Consider the following 18,733-nt stretch of genomic DNA (forward strand, 5'->3'; position numbering starts at 1 on the left):
TGCACAAAATCTACCAATGACTGCACACTCACAACATGTCATTTAGTACAAGCCAAAAATAAAAGAAGGCTACACGATCGGCATCCCGATATCAAACACGACTCATTTCATTCCAACAAAGCTTTCAAGCCACCCATGAACACAACAACAAGGCTCCATATGCCGAAACAAAACAACGCACCGAAACCCATTTGAAGAATCCCCCTTAAGAATAATTAAAAAAAAAAAAAAGTACTTAAATACAAATCAAATGAATGATATTTGAATTGGAAGGAGAAACTCTCTAAATAAGTGGAGGTCGATCTATGAACAATATACTAAATCACATGAATCATCAACAAGTCAGTTGGGTCAAGCGTGTCAGCAACCATTTTTGCATCAAAAGGTTGTACTGCTTTCACTAGCAGAGAGTGAAGGGCCCTCGGATTTCACAAGCGACGATCCTTTACTACTGATGTCGAGACCCTGTAATCGACCGAGAGAGTCGGTCTGTAGAACCTCAGAGAGAGAATGAGAATCTGATGGAAGCAACGGGTGGGTAGACATATTGGATGGAGAATGACCAAATGGAGGGATTTGCATATTTTGAAGGCCAGTAGATCCTGGTTGTTGCTGCGAAAGTTGAATGAAAGATGATGGGGCGTATGCCATATGATGCATTCCCAAGTTAAACGACTCGGACGGGCTCATCATTTCCCCGGTAGCAATTTTAAGCCTCTCAACTTCCTTCTTTAATGCGTCATTCAAAGCTGCATAAACAAGACGGAGATATCGACTGTGTTCAAAAGCTTTTGAGCTTTACAATTACGTAGAAGTAGTGAAATATAATTCTCACCATCACGTAATTGGGCTTGTTGCTCCATAGCCTGTAACCGAAGCTTAAGCTCTGTATTTTCAGTACTGAGTCCCGTTGTGTCTCGCTGTATAAGATGATATATCTTCGTCAGATCATAGTTCCAAGTTGTCTTCTAAGTTGATGACAATATCATGGCCCACTTTTGTTATCACTTATCACATATAATTGAAGGTCAAGATAGTGAAATGACATTTTAAGTGTTAATCCCTACATTAAGGGTTTTATTTTTAATTTTTTCAAAAGAAAAATAAAATTTCTATTAGCATTTTTCCATTTTCTCTATAATTTTTTAAAACATTTTTCCTTTACGCCGCTTTTCTCACCTAAAAATTGTTATTTTTACTTAACCAATTTCAGTAAAAATTAATATAGATGGATTCAATTTAAAGATTTATTGAAATTACATAGACTTGAACTAAAACGATATTTTAACCCATTTCAATTTCTATGATAACAAAATTCAAAATCTACAACCAAGTAGCAGCCCCCCTTTTCAACCAAGAACATACGTTTCAAGCATATATCACAATGACTTTACGTATCATTTGTCACAATTGGAATGCATTCCATCAAAAGATCAAGTCAGTGAAAAATCTGGGGAAAAAGGAAGCTAAAATTTATATTAATAGAAACAAACCTGGAACAAAGTCAACTGAGCTGATAGAGTAGTTGCTTCTGTTTGAAGGGTTTGCACTTTGCGTTCCAACTCTTGTATATATCGTGCCTTTCTCTCTTTCGAGCGTGCAGCTGACTGTCGATTGGCCAGTATCCTAAACATAATAACAGCAATGATATTAGGAGAAGGTTTTGGATTTTCATAATTTTGTTTAGTTAAAAGTGAAACCATTATGTATAACGAGATGAAGAAAATCATACAATATAATGAAATCATCATCTTTAACCACCAATATAGGCATCTCCAAATTGTGTGAATATTGATGGCAAAAGAGAGAAGGAACAAAATAGATGATTTAAAACAATACGTACTTCATCTTTACTAAATGATAACTTAATTGGACATAGTTCAACTACCCTAAAGCATGCACTCTCGAGTATTGACCTTCACATCTTGAAAATCGGAGTAACACTGAATATAATAAATTGTTTACTTTTTTGGCAATTCAACAAAATATAGCATGTTAATTAAATATAGGTCGATGCCACACGCTACATGCACCGGACCCTAGACACGTAACGTGGTAAACAAGAAGAATTTGGAAATCAGAAAAGAAGGAAATTTAGGATTTTAGTTGGCTCGGGTTGGATATCGACGTGCCAGCAGATGAATTGAAGCCGACTGACATTTGGTCCGCTTCCGGGCCTGTAAAATCGCATCCGAATCAACCGACTGCGATTTTGCCTGGTTTTTTCGGTTATGGCTGGCTACTTTCAACTAAGCGGTATTTGATTTGAAATTTTGAATCACTTGCCCCGCATATAGGTGAACTAACTAAAAAACCTAACTAATAATCCAACTAGATACCATGTTTTATAACAATACATGAACAAATACGGGGATAGAGGTGCATGGATACATTTTAAAAGCTGCCTAATTTGACTCAACTTTTTTTTTTCTCGCATCCGTTCCTTTCTAGAGCTTTACTCAAATCACGTAAATGATTATTTGTTTATGTCATGTAGCAGAATGGTTCATAAAACCCCCAAATTCCGGACTAAAGAAATAAATCCAAGCTACATAGGGGAGATTGCCGACTGAATTACAGATTATGATAATAATTTGAAAAGAAATTATGCTTAGATCTGGGAATGTAAAAGAAACATTCAAATGAAACCTATTAAAAATTGAATCAGATCCCTCTTCCCCTCAGCTTGATCCATAAATTTAACCAAGCCCGGTTGTTTCCTTTTTTTTAAAAAAAATAATAAATTCAGAAACTAGTGTACAAAGAATATGAAAATTTGAAAACCAAAATGTGGAGCAGGGACTGAAGTTGAATCAGCTAGAATTATGGCGTAAAATCAGCTTGGTATCTCATTTCAGAATCTAGCTTAGGTGAAGCAAAACGGGAATGCTGAAAATTGTTGAAAATAAGAACTCAAAAGCATAACAAATGGCGACAATCTAGCCAGAGCAAACAGACATAGAAGAACAATCGAACAGAAATGGATCGAAATTCGAAAGCGAAAGAATTACTAAGAAGAAATGGAAAGAAGAAAAACCTTTTAGCGCGTTTGGGATCACTGGACCAAAGCTCAGCCAACTTATCAGGAGGCATAGCTTTCTTGGCTTCCATAATTTCCCCAAACATACTGGACGACGACGTCGTTCCATCCACCGAAACACTATGCCGATGCCTTGGTTTCGAAGTCTTCTCCCCTTCACTACCAGCAGCACCACCTTCACATCCACCATTACCATAATGATCCACAAAATTGCCTCCCCCATTACCTCCAAGCTTCTTCACATCAATGTAGGTCGAAAACAGATCATCTTCCGATCCGATCTCCTCCAAACTCGCCGTGGACGAACCACCATTAAACGGATCCGACCCGGAAATATCCATCATATCCTCCGGCAACCGGAAACTAACTTCGGAATGAGCTCTCCGATGATGAGAACCAAGTCTAGGAATGAATGAGGCATTTCCAGCATTGACATTGGGAAAAATGGATGATGAAGAAGGCGCGGCCGTGGCATTGGAGACCAGCGGCGGCGGCGGGGGTTTGTGAGTCTTGGGGGGCGGTTGTGTAAGATTGAGTGGAGGAATTTGATTGGAATTAGGAGTGGGGATAGGGTTTGATGGCGGTGGTGGATCTTGCATTTTCTTCACCTTTTTTGCCCCAAAATTTAGGGCTCTCTCTCTCTCTCTCTCTATCTCTCTTGTTTGAGTTTTTTCTGTCTAAGATCTCATTGTCTCTGCCATGTGCTTCGGCTTCTTCTTCAATGGAAAGTTATTTTAAAATAAAATAAAAGAAATATATATATATCTCTATATCGTTTCCCCTTTTTCTATATTGAAAGAAAAGCTCTTGAACTGTCATTTTTTTTATTTTTACTAAATTTCGACTAAGAGTGCTGTTGTTAGTTTCCCAAAACGACAGCGTTTCATGATTGTTGAGATTCGTAGATAAGTCTTCCATACAAATACATCATCTTCATACCATTACCCTTTTTCTTTTCTTTTCTTATCTTTTCTTTTTTGGTAACTTATTATTACAAATAACTTCTCTCTTTCTTTTAAATATACCCTTCAAATATAGATTCTTTCAAGTTTCAAACAATAATCCAACCATCACATTTAACATCTCACCTACTCTACTATTTCCTATCTCATTTTTGTTCAAATTCTATTCATTTTTTATTTCAATCATATTTCTAAAGGAAAAAAAAAAAGTTAATATTGCAATATTTTCAAAATGTGAGGATACTTGTTCACTAAACAAAATAATCACATTATCAAAAATATCACTCGAAAAATTAATTAAAGACAAGACAACGAAGCATCTAGAAGAAACAAATCAATCAAATTGTAAAAAGTTTTTGTCTTTGCCTCCATATTTGGTAAGATCCTAATGAGTGATTTTCATGGTTAAAATTACGTGGTTGCATATTATTTTGAGTTTTATCCAAATTTAGGTGTCTGATTTGTTTGATTTCGTGTTTGTTTTCAAGAATTTACCACAAACGGAGTTTTAGTGATAGGACTATGCATCATATACAACAATTTGATAATTTTTCAAAAAACTAATATACATGTATGTTTTTTCTAACACATATATATTCATTTATTTAACATAAAAATACTAATATAATCTATAAAAGAATAAAATATCAAATTAATTATATAAATATACTTAATTCACTCCTCCAACGATTAAGGAGGTTGAGTAAATATATGATTTTAAGTATATTTATTTTAGTTTTTGAAGTTTTTTATATATTTATTTTTCTTTTGATTGGCTAGTAATTACAATGATATCTGTATGAGCAAGTTAGATACGAGTTTTGCTGTTAAAATTCATCTAAAAAATGTAAAAAAAAAGTATATATTTGACTTATTCCTTCAAGAAGCTATTACAATCAAATACGTATCTGATACACTTTGAAATATCAGGACTCTAAGATTGAAGATTTAATCATATACAGAAGCTTTTTAAGATAAGAAATGGAATTAAAAAGAATGAAAGAGTCTGGTATTCGTTTTAATATGCAATTAGATGGTAATAGTTTCTGTTAAGGCTCCAAAAATGTAGATTAGATTTAAGTTTTGTTTCCATTAAGAAATGAAATGGTGTCTGTTATTTTGTTACTTAAGTTTCTTCCATTTTGTGTGGGCTTTTTTGATATTTCACATGTACCTTTGGGCTTCTACAAAGTGGCTAAAATTTTGGTATGAATTCTAAGTAGTCCAATTCTTTTGTTTTTAAAAATCTTTCGTTTGATCTTTTTAGATTTGATTTTCATCATATTTCTTTCTTTCAACGTTTGAAATGATTCCTAAATTTGTAAGACATCCATTTTATTGGTTCTGACTTTTTAAAAAACTACACATTGATGTTTGCGTTTGGATTGGGGCAGAACATGTATTATATTCAGGTTCAGTCCATTACTTTTATTTTGATTTTCAAAACATTAATAACAACACCATAGTTTACTATATATGAGCATAATTCCAATTCCATCACAAAAGTAGATGTCAGATCAAAGAAATTATGGTAAATTTCTAAAAGTTCAACGGTAAGAACGACCATTAATAAAAAAAAATTTAAAAAAAAACTGAAAAAAAAAAAACTTAAAATTAAAAGAATCAAAAAACATTTTGAAATCTTAGATTTCAAAATAAGGTTTCGAGGGCTTTTTTTAAACAATATTATAGGTTAGTTGTTTAGTCACTCAACAATTTTAACATACTTCTTTAAAACCATTTTCAGCTTAAGCAAATAAATTGAAATTGTTTACCAACTTTGCCAAAATCATTAAATTATCTCATATGACTTTTTTTTTTTTTGCTATATTTTGTAAATAATTTTAATTTTTTTTTACCATATGACAATTCTTCAATTTTTAACTTAATGAAAAATGATTTTGATCAATTAAATAAAAGTAAGCTTTACTCCATGTTATCATTTTAATTGAAAAAATGATTAGTCTTAAAGTAGGCATCTGAAAATAGAAAGGTAAAACCTATATTTGTTTATTCCACTAAATTGTCCAAATTAAACTATACCGAAATGAAAATTTCTACATACTCGTTATTTTATATATTTTTTACATAGGAGATGTGAAAAGATGGATTCATCTTGACTCTTAAGATATACCGAAGACTTGCTTACTTTCTTCTAATAAATTTTCACGTGTTTTAAACTAAAAGGTTAAAATAAATCTATTTCAACCTTGAGACAAGGTTAGCATTTACACTTTGAAATTTAAATTTTATCTTTCAATTTTAAATTTTGTTTCTTAAAGATAATCTTGAGAATTAAATTGTTACCATTTATTTTATTTAAAAAGATGTATATTATTTCCCTAATCAAATTTTACACATTATCACACCAATTTCAATTTGCATGAGTGGTGTTGTAAATAATAGCACGCAACCCTTTTTAGTTTTCACGTTAAGAAAAATTCTTGAAGGATATTAAATTGAAACAAATATAGAAACTCAAACGTAAGAAAGAAACTTTTCAAATATAATTGAAACATATTAAAAAATCACTAATATTTTGTATGATTTAACCCAATAAAAATAAATGGAAGGCGAAAAAAATGATTTAAATAGGTAAAAGTCCTCTACTGTAGAGTATGAAAAAAATTTCATACTCTCTATTTATAGTGGGTTACATCAGAGCATGTTTTTGGAAATAAGGTGGGATCCATTGCTATTATTTTAGAGTTAATTAGTATTTACAAAGATAACTAAAAATCAAAAGATAACACCATCCACATTTGGACAAAAGACCCACACCCAAATTCCAATGGGTCCCTACAACAGTTTAGAGCTGTTGTTGGTTGATGACAAAAAAGAAAAAGGCTTTACGAGAAATTGAGATTATGGACCAAATGAGATGTCTTTACTCTTTATCATCAATTTATTGACACCCTGAAAACTAAGTTCTATAATACAAGAAACTTCAAGGCAAAAGCGCGTAATATTCAGACAAAACTATAAAATTTTCAGTAGATGAAGAGTAAAAATGAAAAGGGCCAAATCTCAAATGGTGATCAAGATTCAAAATGACTAAAGAGTAGAAGTTTCATGCTCTTTTTATAAAATCCTGTGAAGATGCTTGTTTTAGAAGTACCTTTTGCACGAAGAGAAGCTGAAGAACATAACTTTCAAGCATCATCACTTGTGAAGATGAGTCCACCATGTTGCAACTTTTGCTCCTCCTCTTTCTTCCTTCTACCTTAACATCTTCTACTTCTGTACTTTACAAGTGTACCTCATCAATCCTATAGCTACCATTGAATTACCATGCAAGATAAGAAAGAAAAGAGAAAAACAAACAAAGAAAATAATTGTACTTACCCTTTTCCTCTTTAGAATATGGAACAGAAACTTTATCATCAGGGTTAAATCTAGGCCCAATTTAAACTTTATTTAGTAGAGACCTAAAGGGCAGTTTACTATGGAATAATGAACAAAAAGGACAAAGGAAGAAGAATGGCAGCTACGTACTTGTTGGTTTTGCCACCGTTTATTACAAGGTCAGAATCATGGGAGGCTTCCAAATTCTCCACTGCTGGAGATTCATTTTCCGTTTCATTTCTGATGCTATCACAATTTTTCCTCTCAAGATTCGAATCATCCAACCAATCTTCGTTAGTGTCCTCTACACAGACCTTGCTTCTAATTCTGTTGCATTTGTCTTCATGAAAATCAACCTTTTCACTTCCTAATGATGGAGCTTTGGATCCACTTTTTTCACACGTACCTACACTTCCCTGAGCTGATAGTACAGGAGAAATCTGATCTTCTCCATGAGAACTTGTAGTCTCTGTCATGCTGGTATACGTGCGTACAAATTTTGAATTTGAACACGGGTTGCACTCGAGAACTGCAGTCGCTATATTTGATGGATGAAAGGAAGGTCTTTTGGAGATTGGAGTGCTAGAAGGACGAGGAACAGTTTCGACGTGTTTGTTTGTGAAGGAGGATTCGGGAAGAGATGACTCGGTGCAGGGATATTCATTCCAAGGCATAGAGCCTCTGAATGGACAATCTGCTACTGGACGTTGACATGGAGAGCTGAAGTTAAATTCTTTCTCAAACGACCAGGTTTTAAATGTCTGTGGTTTTTCCATGAAAGGAGAGTTTGTGTGATGGACTGGATTGGATTTCGATGAATTTGATTCTCTCACATACTTTTTTGGCTCTTCGTCCTTGATTTTGTAATGTGGGTCCCTGGAGTAAATACTGTTAACGCTGTAACTATTCCCAGGGCCAGCATCATCATCCATCGCTCTTCTCATGCTCTGTTTCGGATTTGAGTTTAGTGGTGTGCTATCGAATGGCTCACCCCTAACTGAAATACATAGCAGAGAAGAAAAGCCAGTCGACTTGTTCTGATCAGCATGAGAAGAAAATGAGAGAGTATATATATGCATATATGTGCTCTCCAACAAACTGAGTTTGAAGCTTGTTTTATAAGAAGCAAACTCATATCACCTGCACTGGTTGAACAAGACTCTTCACTGCCAAAAAGGTGAAGTCTGACACATCAGTCGGAGTGAGAGGAAAGGAAGACAATAAAAATAAAAGAAGTTGTTTTACTGACCTCAACAAGCTGAAGTTGTCTGTGACATCGTCTTCCATAGAGCAAAACCAATCTCGTTGATGCGTTTTGTCCTGTAAATCAGAAATCCTTGTGGCTTTCGGATTCCTGATAACACAGACAAAACTTGCCCAATAAGTATATGCTTTACCCACCTCAATAACATTCTATGTGAAATTTTGAATACCTTTTTACATCCGCCATTAAATCATAATCATATCCATAGGTATGGTGCTTCAAGCTTGACTCGACAGGATCTAATTACAAAAGATCAAGCTTTTAAGTGTCCATCAGGTTATTACTGGGAGCTTCAAAAAAATTTGAACTTCTCATTGAAATAAAATGTCAAGAACTAAACGAAGGAAAAGAAAGGAAGAAAAAGCATTAAAGATTTCCTAGCCAAATTACGAGAAGCGCACGTTGGACATCATCCAACACATGAATTTTGATGGATACAAGCAAGCAGATGATACCCTACAGAGTCACTAACATAAACACGGTTACACATTCTAGTAGGTTTTCAATATTGGTAGAAAAATTCTTGACAATAAACGAGGCATAATCTACTCAATTGATTGTTTCACCAGAGCAAATTAATCATAGAGAAGAGAAAACTCACTAAACATCTACGTAGATTCTCTAATTTTAGTATTACTGTTATTATTCTATATATGTATGTATACATTTCTTCTTGGGGGGATTACCAAATAAGTTGAATTTGTCCATTATTCTTGTAGCACCTGCAACTCTGCACATATATATTTAATTCAGAATAAAGTTTTCTTTACTTTGGGAAAACCTTAGAAATTAGCTTTCATCGACATAAACCTCTTTTTTGGTAGATACGGGCTGCCAAATGCCTTTCCTGATATATCATACTTCTCATAGTTCAAAAAATCAGACGGAACGCTACCAATTTCATTAAAATGAGTCTTTTCGAAGAGATCACATTCCATCTCCCCGAGAAAGTTGTCGTTTAAGAAGTTAAATCCACCTAGTAGAAGATAGTGAGATAAAATAGCTTAAAAGGAAAACTAATAATCAGATTATTTGACACGGGGAGGATAAGCAGCAGAAGTCTGTGGAATAGTACAATACCAGTTGACAAATACAGAGAAAAAAAATGATAAACTATCTTTAAGGATTACTTGAAAACAAAATCAAATTTCGTTGATGCATGTTCCAATTGGAACATTAAGAGGAAAAAGTGAATTTGAAGGATAAAACTCTCAAAGATACAAGAAACTTGGTTGTAATAAATGAACCAACTTGCACCAAACCTTGACAAAGATGAATAAGAGAACAAAAAAAATTACCTCCATATCCATCTCTTTCTCCATCCGTGCCATCAAAGATAGTTCTACTACTATGTTCATTTCTTTTACAATCTTCAACGGAACGGAAATGGGTCTTAGTAGGTGTTTTCTTCTTTGGATTATCACACGTATCCATCATGTCAAAGGAATAATTTAAAGAACCATCATCACAGTGCATTTTGATATCCTGCATTTTGTGTATCAATATGATCATTGATAATTTCAAGATAACTAAGAACACGTTAAGGATACTCTACTCTAACTGAAAATTATGAGACTCAAATTATCAATGTTAGAATTTACGGAAGTATTTACCCTAATTTCATTTCCAATGTTGTCTATTTATTTTTCCCTTGTATCTTTTGGTAATATTAGAAATTAATAAGGAAGTCAGATCATGGTTTTTCTCTCGGTACTCGAATTTTCACGTAACTCCCTGTCTATTTTCTTTACCACTCTTAATAATTAACTTAAAGAAATACAACAGATAGACATTATTTAACTTCTAGAGAATAATGTACAGATAACTTTATAGCACGCTTTTCCATTTAGAGGCAGAACACCAATAATTTGAATTTAAAGACAGAACTCCATGAGGTGCCAGAATCTAAGCAGAACATACAAGATAACGAGAAAAAGACCGCTAGGAGTAGAAGAATCCAATCTTATAGCTCCACCAGAAAAAATTGATAGCATGCGAATTATATGAAATCAAACAAATGTAGCAAGATGCATCTCAAAATGCTCTTACTCCTTCAAGTTCAAAGTCATCCAACACTTTGGTGTTCTTAGAGGGGTTCCAAGGTCGCACTCTCTCAAGATGAGATGAGAAGCCATAAGAAAAGCTTCTGCCATCGCAGTGGGAAATATTTATTAGGCTGAAATTTAATCTCATATGTTCTAGTTTTATAATTTTAATCAAGGATATTTTTTATGGTCATGAAACGAGCATATACCTGCTGGCATGCTGCGGGGAACATGCTGGTGTTTCTGTTCCGACTCTGCCCAAACCTGACAAAAATGCATTATCATTAGAAACTGTCCGGAGAAATGGCAATCCTGTACCTTTAGTTTCAAATCATCAAAATTTGAACCACTTTAACTTGGTATACTAGCTGAGTTGTGTAGTGGTAAAATGCTTTAAGATTGTTTTATTTGTAATTGGGATCAGAGAGAGTTTCTGTGAATCAAGACATTCTTCAGTCTAAAGAGTCTACCAGCAGAATGAATTTGGTTTAGACCCCCTTAAAATCAACCATCAGAATAGGGCAAGGTCATGAATCCTAAATTAAATGTCCTCTAATTAGTAGTCTGTACCATCGACTGAAAATGCAACATGAGCTTCTTTCAGAGGACTTCCTTCGTATTTAACAGCCATTCCATCATCCCCAAGCAAATCAAATACAGAAAGACCTGACAAACGGGAATGTTAGAGTTCGGGCACAAATTTTTTAACCAAAAGTATTGGGAGCAGCTGATGGCAAAAGGCAAGTAACAATTAAAAAATAAAAAGCAAGGTTATATACCATGGCAGCTCTTATAATGAACAGTTCCAGTGTCAACTTCAGCAAAGCCCAATGTAGAAGGAAAAAGGATGGAAAATAGCAAGAGTTCAATGAGTTTTGCCAGGGCTTACTTTGCTCAACAGATATCTTCCCCTGTTCTGATTGAGAATCTACTTTGTTCTTAGCGGTATTACCATTGTTGGGATCATTACTTACATTTCTGCTAAAGTGGAAAAAAATAAATGTTTTATTTAGCAAAAATTCTGCAAACAATAGTAAATCTAAAATTTTGAATATGATGAGGGTGCTATGGAGGTGTGAACCTAGTTGAGATGCCCAAGTACATCCCAGATCCATAGTTACATGTCTCATTATTATTATATTAATATTAATAAAGAGGCGGTCTCCTTTTATAAGGAAAATAGTAAATCTAAAATCCAGGAGTACATTACTCTTCCCTAATACACACACATGCATATATACATATCATGCGTTAATCGATAGATTATTCACTAGTAACTACATCAGTTTGAAAGTCTATGAAAGCAGATCCAAAGTTGAGAAGAAATATGTGCATGAATATGACATGTTCCACACATGTAACACTATTAAAACAATTCTAACTCACTTCATTGGAGATAAAGTGTCCTCTGGATAGCCGAATGGCGCTCCTGTTTCGTCAATTTGCTCTTCAAAACAATGCTTTTACTTCAGCTTAAATGGTCTAAATGCAACAGCTTAAGATAGAATAGACATAGCCGTAATTAAAAAACTAGTTAGAAAATCACGTTTATTTTCAAAGTCACCAGATTTCTCTAATGTTTCTATGTTGTAGAGGGTTGGAACTGGGTCTTTCATGAAATGAGACCGCACCGTTGAAGTATTGGCCTCTGTAACAAAACATCATGAAAGAATATCAACAGGTAATTAATCATCAACTAAACAACAGAGAATAAGGAACACAGAAAAAAATCGGTGGCTTTCTGATCAAACATCACTTTTTTCTTTGGACAAAAAAGAGTTCATGTATTGTTCTTTTTTCCATTTCTTTTAGTTAGGAACAAAGTCCACTCTCACAAACTAACACCACAAATTAAACTCCAGATCAAATATCACAAATTAAACTGCTCTGTATAGTAGATGCACGTCCTTTTACCTATACTAAATTATATGATCACTCGTTGAAATATCTGATTAACTTCAAGCATTCCATTAAGAAGAACACAGTATATTTTGCTGAGAATCAAAACTTGTGGGACAAGGATTAACAAACCAGGAAAAATGATTTTATGTTAGCTTTGCGTACTAGTCTAATCTCTATAGAATGCAACTGTGAAACCGTTATATGGGAGTGCATGTGCAATGGAAAAATTCCTTAGTTTCTACTTTCAAATGCTTTAGGAAAAAAAACACGAACAATAAGTTCTGTGCTTCAATGCAATAGTTTTGCAATTTACCGATGGCATCTTTGTCCTTTTGAGGAATTGTTGATAAATTTAGGAGACTTATAATATCCAATGACCGATGCTCTTTTTGTTCCCTGCCTGTGTCAGCTGCATCATGCCAATTCTCTGAGCCAGAGGACAGTTGCTGTCGCCTTTTTCTTTGCTCAAAATATTGCTTTTGTCTTGATAATAGAAAAGTTTTTAGAGAAGTTGAGAAATTAGAGATTAGGTAGCTGATGATGCAGATGTCCTGGTATTAGCATTTATGCGTTCTAATTTATCCATCTCTATTTCCAAAACAACATATTTATCAAATTCTATATCTGAGAATGACGTGAAAATTACAAAAGAAATAATAAATGCAGAACTGCAGAAAATTGAGAATTTACTAATTATTTTACCTGTTTTGTGTGGATTTCCTTGACTGAATGGTTCCCCATCATGCGATTATCAAATTAATCATGCAAAAGGAGAAATATTGTGAATCATAATAAAAATTTAGCCCTATTTTAAGAGTAATTTTAAACAATGAGAGGTAGATACAACTACAGTGGAAGGAACTTATATGAATTATTACTCAAGAACCGAAGGATTAAACAAATGGGAGCACATGCCGTTGGATGTAAATCTACTAGTTTGCGGCCTAACTATGTGACAATGCATGACTCACAAAAGAGCACATTAGAAGGAGAAGAAATAAACTTTATCTGACTAGAGCCTGCACGACCTGCTTATATCACAAAGCCATGCACCGAAACAGACACTTGTTTTTTGAAGTGAAAAAGCCACCGAGTTATAAACTTTTATTCATTCATTTAATTCTGTACATTTTAGTTTCTTCATAAAGCGCCTGTAGATAGATTGTTTCTAAGTAGAAAGCTAGCTGAAGAAGAGAAGGGAGAGGAAACAAAAACGACATTGAGCGTGCTAGTTGTTACTTCTTGGCTATATATAATCATTCGAACTGTTAATTAGTAATAAACGGAAAAGTTTGATCATGAGGTTTCATGAATAATAGTTAGGATTTGAAAGGAAAAACAAACAGGCTAGGCTAATAAAAGAAAAACACTGATCAATTGCAATCAATTTAAGTAAGGTTTGTTGAAGTTACAGTTACCGTTGTAACTTTCCGCCTGGAACCTCCCATCCATTGCAACATTTTGAAATGAAGCTAAGTTACTGAGCTAATGGATTGTTTGAGGAAACGAAAACCATTATCAGAAGGGAAACGGCTTCATGAACCATGACTCATTGATACAAGATACTGAGCTAATGGATTCTTTTTCTTAACATTCGTTCAACTCGCTTTTCTTTGGCACTATTAAAGCCAATCCGAGGAGCGACTGAAAACACGAAAAAATAACGAGTAGAATTGTAAATTTCTGGAAAGTTTAAGAAGAAGAATCTACACTTTTTGCAGCAATTTCAAATGTGAGCGATGACGAACAAAATAGCTTCAAACTAAAAATGGTACTCAAATGAATTCAAGGGCACAAACAATTTCTCATTCTCAAAGAATACTCAAGTCAGTAACGTACGTCTCAATATGGATAGCTCTGGTAATTCAAGTCTGAAAAAAAACTTAAAGAATATCATCCATGGTGAAAGAAGGAGACGATCGGAGAACAGAATGTTACCTGAAGGCAATGAATCGAGAAATGCTTAGATTATTGGATTGTAAATGGTGATCATGCCTTTGGCCGAAACGGCTCTTCGCAAGAAGCGAAGTTCTTGGCGCGAAGAGGACGGCGAGTTATGAACTGAAATATAAATATATTTCGAATAAAGTCGGAGGAAAAAATAAATGAATTAATTAATAAAAAAGTACATAAACGACAAAATTAATAATATTAAATAACATATATTAATGGTAGAGTTACTTTTAAATTTACTATTTTTTAATTTATAAAATATAGTTACATTCAATTCAAATTGATTCATGTAAAGAAACATTAAAAATATGAGATGAAATCACCACGTTCATCTGCTTCCCTAGTTTGTTTATGAAATTTTGATTGAGTTTCTACTGCTGCAATTTTTTTCCCTTTGCTCGGATTTACACTCACTATCCAAAATAGACATTGCAAAATGGAAAAAGCGAAAGTAAAATTATGAAAGGGTGAGAATTTTGCATATGTTTGAATCGTAACTAACCAATAAATCTAATTCTTCTTAGAAAAGAAAACCCATTAAAACCTAAGGTATAATGAGTATATGCTGACAAACAAACGGTAGAGTGGAAAGAGACATATATAGATTTCAACACAGCAGAGATGAAGATGAGATTACCATTATTTGTGGGATTAAACATGTGATTGTAGGGACATATTTGTAATAAAAAACTAGGGAGGAAATCCGTCTCCCTTCCTTCATGATACACAAGATTTATCGCTCCACTCAAATGCCCGACCACACTTGCTATTGCCTCTCTCAATTGCCACCTTCACTACCGTCATGCCACATTTTGCTGAAATCATAGGAGAGATTTTTGTTATTCTCTCTCTAACTGCTTCTACCTCTCTCTCTACCGTCATATGAGGTTTATGTGTCATTTCATTTTTTTTTTTGTTTGTTAATGTAATCTCTCATTTTGTTCTCTTTTTATTTATTTTAAATTTGTATAAGTTGTAAAACAAAATTAAATCTATTTTATATTCGGTGAAGATTGAATTATTTTGATGAGAAATTTTAAAATAAATTTCATTTGGATAATAGGTTTAGGAAATGAAAAAGTAAGGAAATGACAGAATTGAATTTAGTTTTAAGATGAAGGCGTAATGTTCATTTTCTTTCTCGCAATAGAAAAAGAAAAAAGGTAAAAACAAGTCAAAACTAACTCCGTATTCTTCCTGGTACGCACGACCCCGCCCCCCACTCCCCAGAAATTTATCTCATTCGACGCACTCTCTCTCACGCTCAACAAACTCGCCTGTGATTCCCAGCTACACGCCGCCGTTCGAAGCCATCCGAGCAACAGTTTTCGCTGCAGTTCTTGCCGTCGCTCGTGATGCTCTGCCGCTGAGATCTGCAAGTCACACGTGTGCGAAGTTCTTTCGTCGCTTATTCCAGCCACCAATTTTATTCGATCGCGTTGCCATCGGGCAGCTGCGTGTTGTCTGGCGTCGAGTCCCCGTTCCTACAGGTGGTCATCGGAAAATTTTCTCTTGTGGATTGGGCAAGAACTTGTTTGAGGTGAGCAGGATTGACCGGACAGACCAGAAAATCGAGCCGGCCGACCAAATCAAACCAAAGTCGGTCGAAAATGAGAGGGGTTGAAATTTTCAAAAAATATTTCAAAGTAAATTTTGGTGACTTCAGTTGCGATATTTAATTGGAGTTAGGAAGTGATTTTTGGACTTAAGTTTGGCTTAAGTCGTGGGTACCTTTTATGCAAAGAGTTTATATATGAAGGCTTGATGGATGTAGGATAAAATCTATGCTAAAAATAAGCTATCTTGGAATAATTCAATCTGAGGAGTGAAAGATTAGGGTCATAAAATAGCTTGAGTTGATGATATAGAACGTTTTGGGGATAGTTGTGTCATCTGGACATGTGAGGATAACTTTGTGGCCTTAATCATTGTTTTCAGTTCAAACCAAAGCAGGCAAAGCTTATAATTCTAGAGAATTGAGTCGTTGATAGTAAGTGGCTTATTTCCAAGCATTTTCATTATAAATCTATATATGTTATTATAGTATGCTATGATTGTGAAAGTTACTAGTTTGATTGTTTTATGAACTATGTGTTAGAAATGTTTTCGAATATGATTGAAAATGACTTGGATGGTTTGAATGAAATGTTATTCTAAAAGACGACTAAAGATTCAAAATGACTTTATGTGTTTCCGACCATGTTTGACGCTTTTAAACATGAAATATGTGATTTTTATGAAAGAAAGTTGGTGACTTCCCTCAAGGGTACACGAATATGTTTCCGTAGTGCCCCACTTATGGTTGTCAGGGGATTTTGACCACAAGCTTTTGATTGAAAACTTCGATGAATTGGGCTTTCTGATCTTGAACCTTTCTTAGTATCCTAAAAGTTTAGTCAGGTTTCTCTCACTTTTAAATGAGTTTGATGTCTGCCATTGATGTGATTTGGCAGAACTAGGAACCATCAATCCATGACTTTGATTTGATGAGTGTTTGTTGGAGTCTTCTTCGTGTTTGTATCTCTTGCTGAGAATTTATGCAATTGTCTTTGTTGATTGTGAAGATGATTAAGCTTTACTCTTTAATTTTAGGAAGAGAGGAATTTCCTCCCTAGTTTTTTTGTTTTGTTTCAAATATGCCCATCCTGTCATGTGAGAGTCACGTGTGTAATACTGAGTTCAAGGTGTTTTTATAACTGTTAAAAATTAGTGGGTTTGGTCCAAGAAAAGATTTACCCTAATTTCCTTTCCTTTTTTATCACAAGTTTGCTATCATTTATTTTCTCGTATCTTTTGTTTTTATGAGAAAATAATAAGAAAGTCATTGTGGTTTTTCTTCCGGTACTCGGGTTTTCACGTAACTTGGTGTCTATTTTCTTTTACCGTTTTTAATAGTAACCAATGAGGGTGTTTGCAAAAATTTTCCAAACTATTGTTATTATTATTAACTTGGTCTAGTCTTTTCTACTACCTTGTGTCCGTATATCAGTTAAGAAAGACAATTGTCTGGCTTTGGCTTAGAGAACTAACTGTTGGGCTGCTGCGTCATCTAGCTTTGGTTCTTGGTTTTCAGATGGATAACAAGACTCTGTACAATGCTAGAATTGCTAGTAGTTGGAGGAGACATGAGCTAGGATTTCTGATTCTCTATGCATTATTATTTTACTTCTTTATCATTCGCCATTCCCTTCAGCTTTCGCGAGGTACTCAGTTTTATCTTTTTCTGTTTTAGCGTTTCATATTTCTCTGTTATACTGCTAAATTTCATCATTTCCTTTTTCGTGTTATGCTCTTTTTGATTAACAGAACACTATGTCAAACTCTATGGCCTGCGTTCTGGTTGGATCTTTCCTCCCCGACTCAATGTGTGTATTTTATCTCGTTTTCTATTGTTTGTTGTTGTTTTCTTTGTTTGTTTTAACTAGGGTTTTTTAACCCTCGAAGAAGTGAAGCTTTGTGTTGTTTCAAAAATTTCATGGTAGGATTTATCAGATGCCCAGTGGAGAAACTTTCGAGGAAATCTGCCCATTCTAACCACTGTTTTCCTAATTTACGCTTTGGGGGCAAATTTTTTGAGATCCCGGTTTCTTCTAAGGGCTAAAGGAATGTCAATTATCTGGCTTATAATTTCTTTCACTTACCTTTTGTATCTCCATGAAGCTTGGTATTTCCTCAAGACAACTTGATAATACTGTTTGTACATTAAACTATTTCTTTTTCTTTTTTAAATATTAACCACATGTACCTGTTTCTCCCTCCTTTATACAGTGTGATATTCATCATCTCAATTGCCTCACTCAATTTTCTTATCGTTAAGGTTTATACCTTTCCCTATACATTTATCTGTTTATTATTTATCTTTTTTAGAAAGAAGCAAAAATTTTCATTGATTCATTTAAAGAAACTAATTTTAAAAAATACAAGATACAATATATCACAACGAAAGAAAATATTACAAATGATGACAAAACAACATTTAAACCAAGAAAATAAAAGCATGCCAATTCAACCAAATTTTATGAATGAAAATATTAGCAAAAGACTTAGATAAAGATTGCTAGGAAGAGGCTTGAAAATGAGCAAAGTCCAAACAATTTGACCAAGGGGTTACTTTATCCTGAATAACTTATTAAACATGCAATTCATTTAGATTCATTGATTTCAAAGAAGGTCGCAAACTTGGAATAAGATATTGTTTTTTAATGTCATTGTTTAGAATGTA

At 34.0% G+C, this 18,733-nt stretch overlaps 3 protein-coding genes across 12 annotated transcripts in view; 1 reads left to right on the forward strand and 2 right to left on the reverse strand.

The window, feature by feature from the left end:
* LOC101205663 (transcription factor RF2b) lies at window positions 1–3,756 on the reverse strand. The gene is made up of 4 exons (XM_004139979.3): window positions 3,038–3,756; window positions 1,494–1,626; window positions 836–920; window positions 1–749 (listed from the first exon to the last, which is right to left on the reverse strand). The coding sequence occupies exons 1-4, from the start codon at window positions 3,637–3,639 to the stop codon at window positions 379–381; spliced, it is 1,191 nt and encodes a 396-aa protein (XP_004140027.1). The 5' UTR covers window positions 3,640–3,756; the 3' UTR covers window positions 1–378.
* Window positions 3,658–15,287, reverse strand: LOC105435791. 6 transcript variants are annotated; one of them, XM_031887287.1, is made up of 21 exons: window positions 15,149–15,287; window positions 14,497–14,619; window positions 13,977–14,202; window positions 13,261–13,283; window positions 12,872–13,041; window positions 12,203–12,304; window positions 12,043–12,103; window positions 11,546–11,637; window positions 11,227–11,322; window positions 10,866–10,920; window positions 10,661–10,757; window positions 9,910–10,096; window positions 9,422–9,587; window positions 9,298–9,341; window positions 8,781–8,850; window positions 8,597–8,701; window positions 8,488–8,513; window positions 7,498–8,344; window positions 7,348–7,397; window positions 7,121–7,242; window positions 3,658–3,756 (listed from the first exon to the last, which is right to left on the reverse strand). In XM_031887287.1, exons 3-21 carry the CDS (start codon window positions 14,016–14,018, stop codon window positions 3,718–3,720), a joined length of 2,394 nt encoding a protein of 797 aa, XP_031743147.1. In that variant the 5' UTR covers window positions 14,019–14,202; window positions 14,497–14,619; window positions 15,149–15,287; the 3' UTR covers window positions 3,658–3,717. The 6 variants fall into 6 exon arrangements, with proteins under 6 accessions (XP_031743147.1, XP_031743146.1, XP_031743145.1 ...); XM_031887286.1 differs by lacking the exon at window positions 3,658–3,756 and having other exon boundaries at window positions 6,837–7,242; window positions 11,546–11,634; XM_031887285.1 differs by lacking the exon at window positions 3,658–3,756 and having other exon boundaries at window positions 6,837–7,242.
* The window catches only part of LOC101222081 (putative membrane-bound O-acyltransferase C24H6.01c), a 14,615-nt gene continuing 11,140 nt past the window's right edge, over window positions 15,259–18,733 (forward strand). The window contains exons 1-5 of one of the 5 annotated variants that reach the window (XM_031887291.1): window positions 15,259–15,398; window positions 17,585–17,714; window positions 17,818–17,876; window positions 17,994–18,175; window positions 18,280–18,328. In XM_031887291.1, the coding sequence (XP_031743151.1) occupies window positions 17,585–17,714; window positions 17,818–17,876; window positions 17,994–18,175; window positions 18,280–18,328 (420 nt within the window). In that variant the 5' untranslated portion in view covers window positions 15,259–15,398. Of the gene's footprint in view, window positions 15,399–15,613; window positions 16,502–17,584; window positions 17,715–17,817; window positions 17,877–17,993; window positions 18,176–18,279; window positions 18,329–18,733 lie in introns of those variants that run through there. The other 4 variants (XM_011658660.2, XM_011658659.2, XM_011658661.2 and 1 more) reach the window with 4 other exon arrangements.

Source organism: Cucumis sativus, chromosome 6 (assembly GCF_000004075.3).
Source record: "Cucumis sativus cultivar 9930 chromosome 6, Cucumber_9930_V3, whole genome shotgun sequence".
Taxonomy (NCBI): Eukaryota; Viridiplantae; Streptophyta; class Magnoliopsida; order Cucurbitales; family Cucurbitaceae; genus Cucumis; species Cucumis sativus.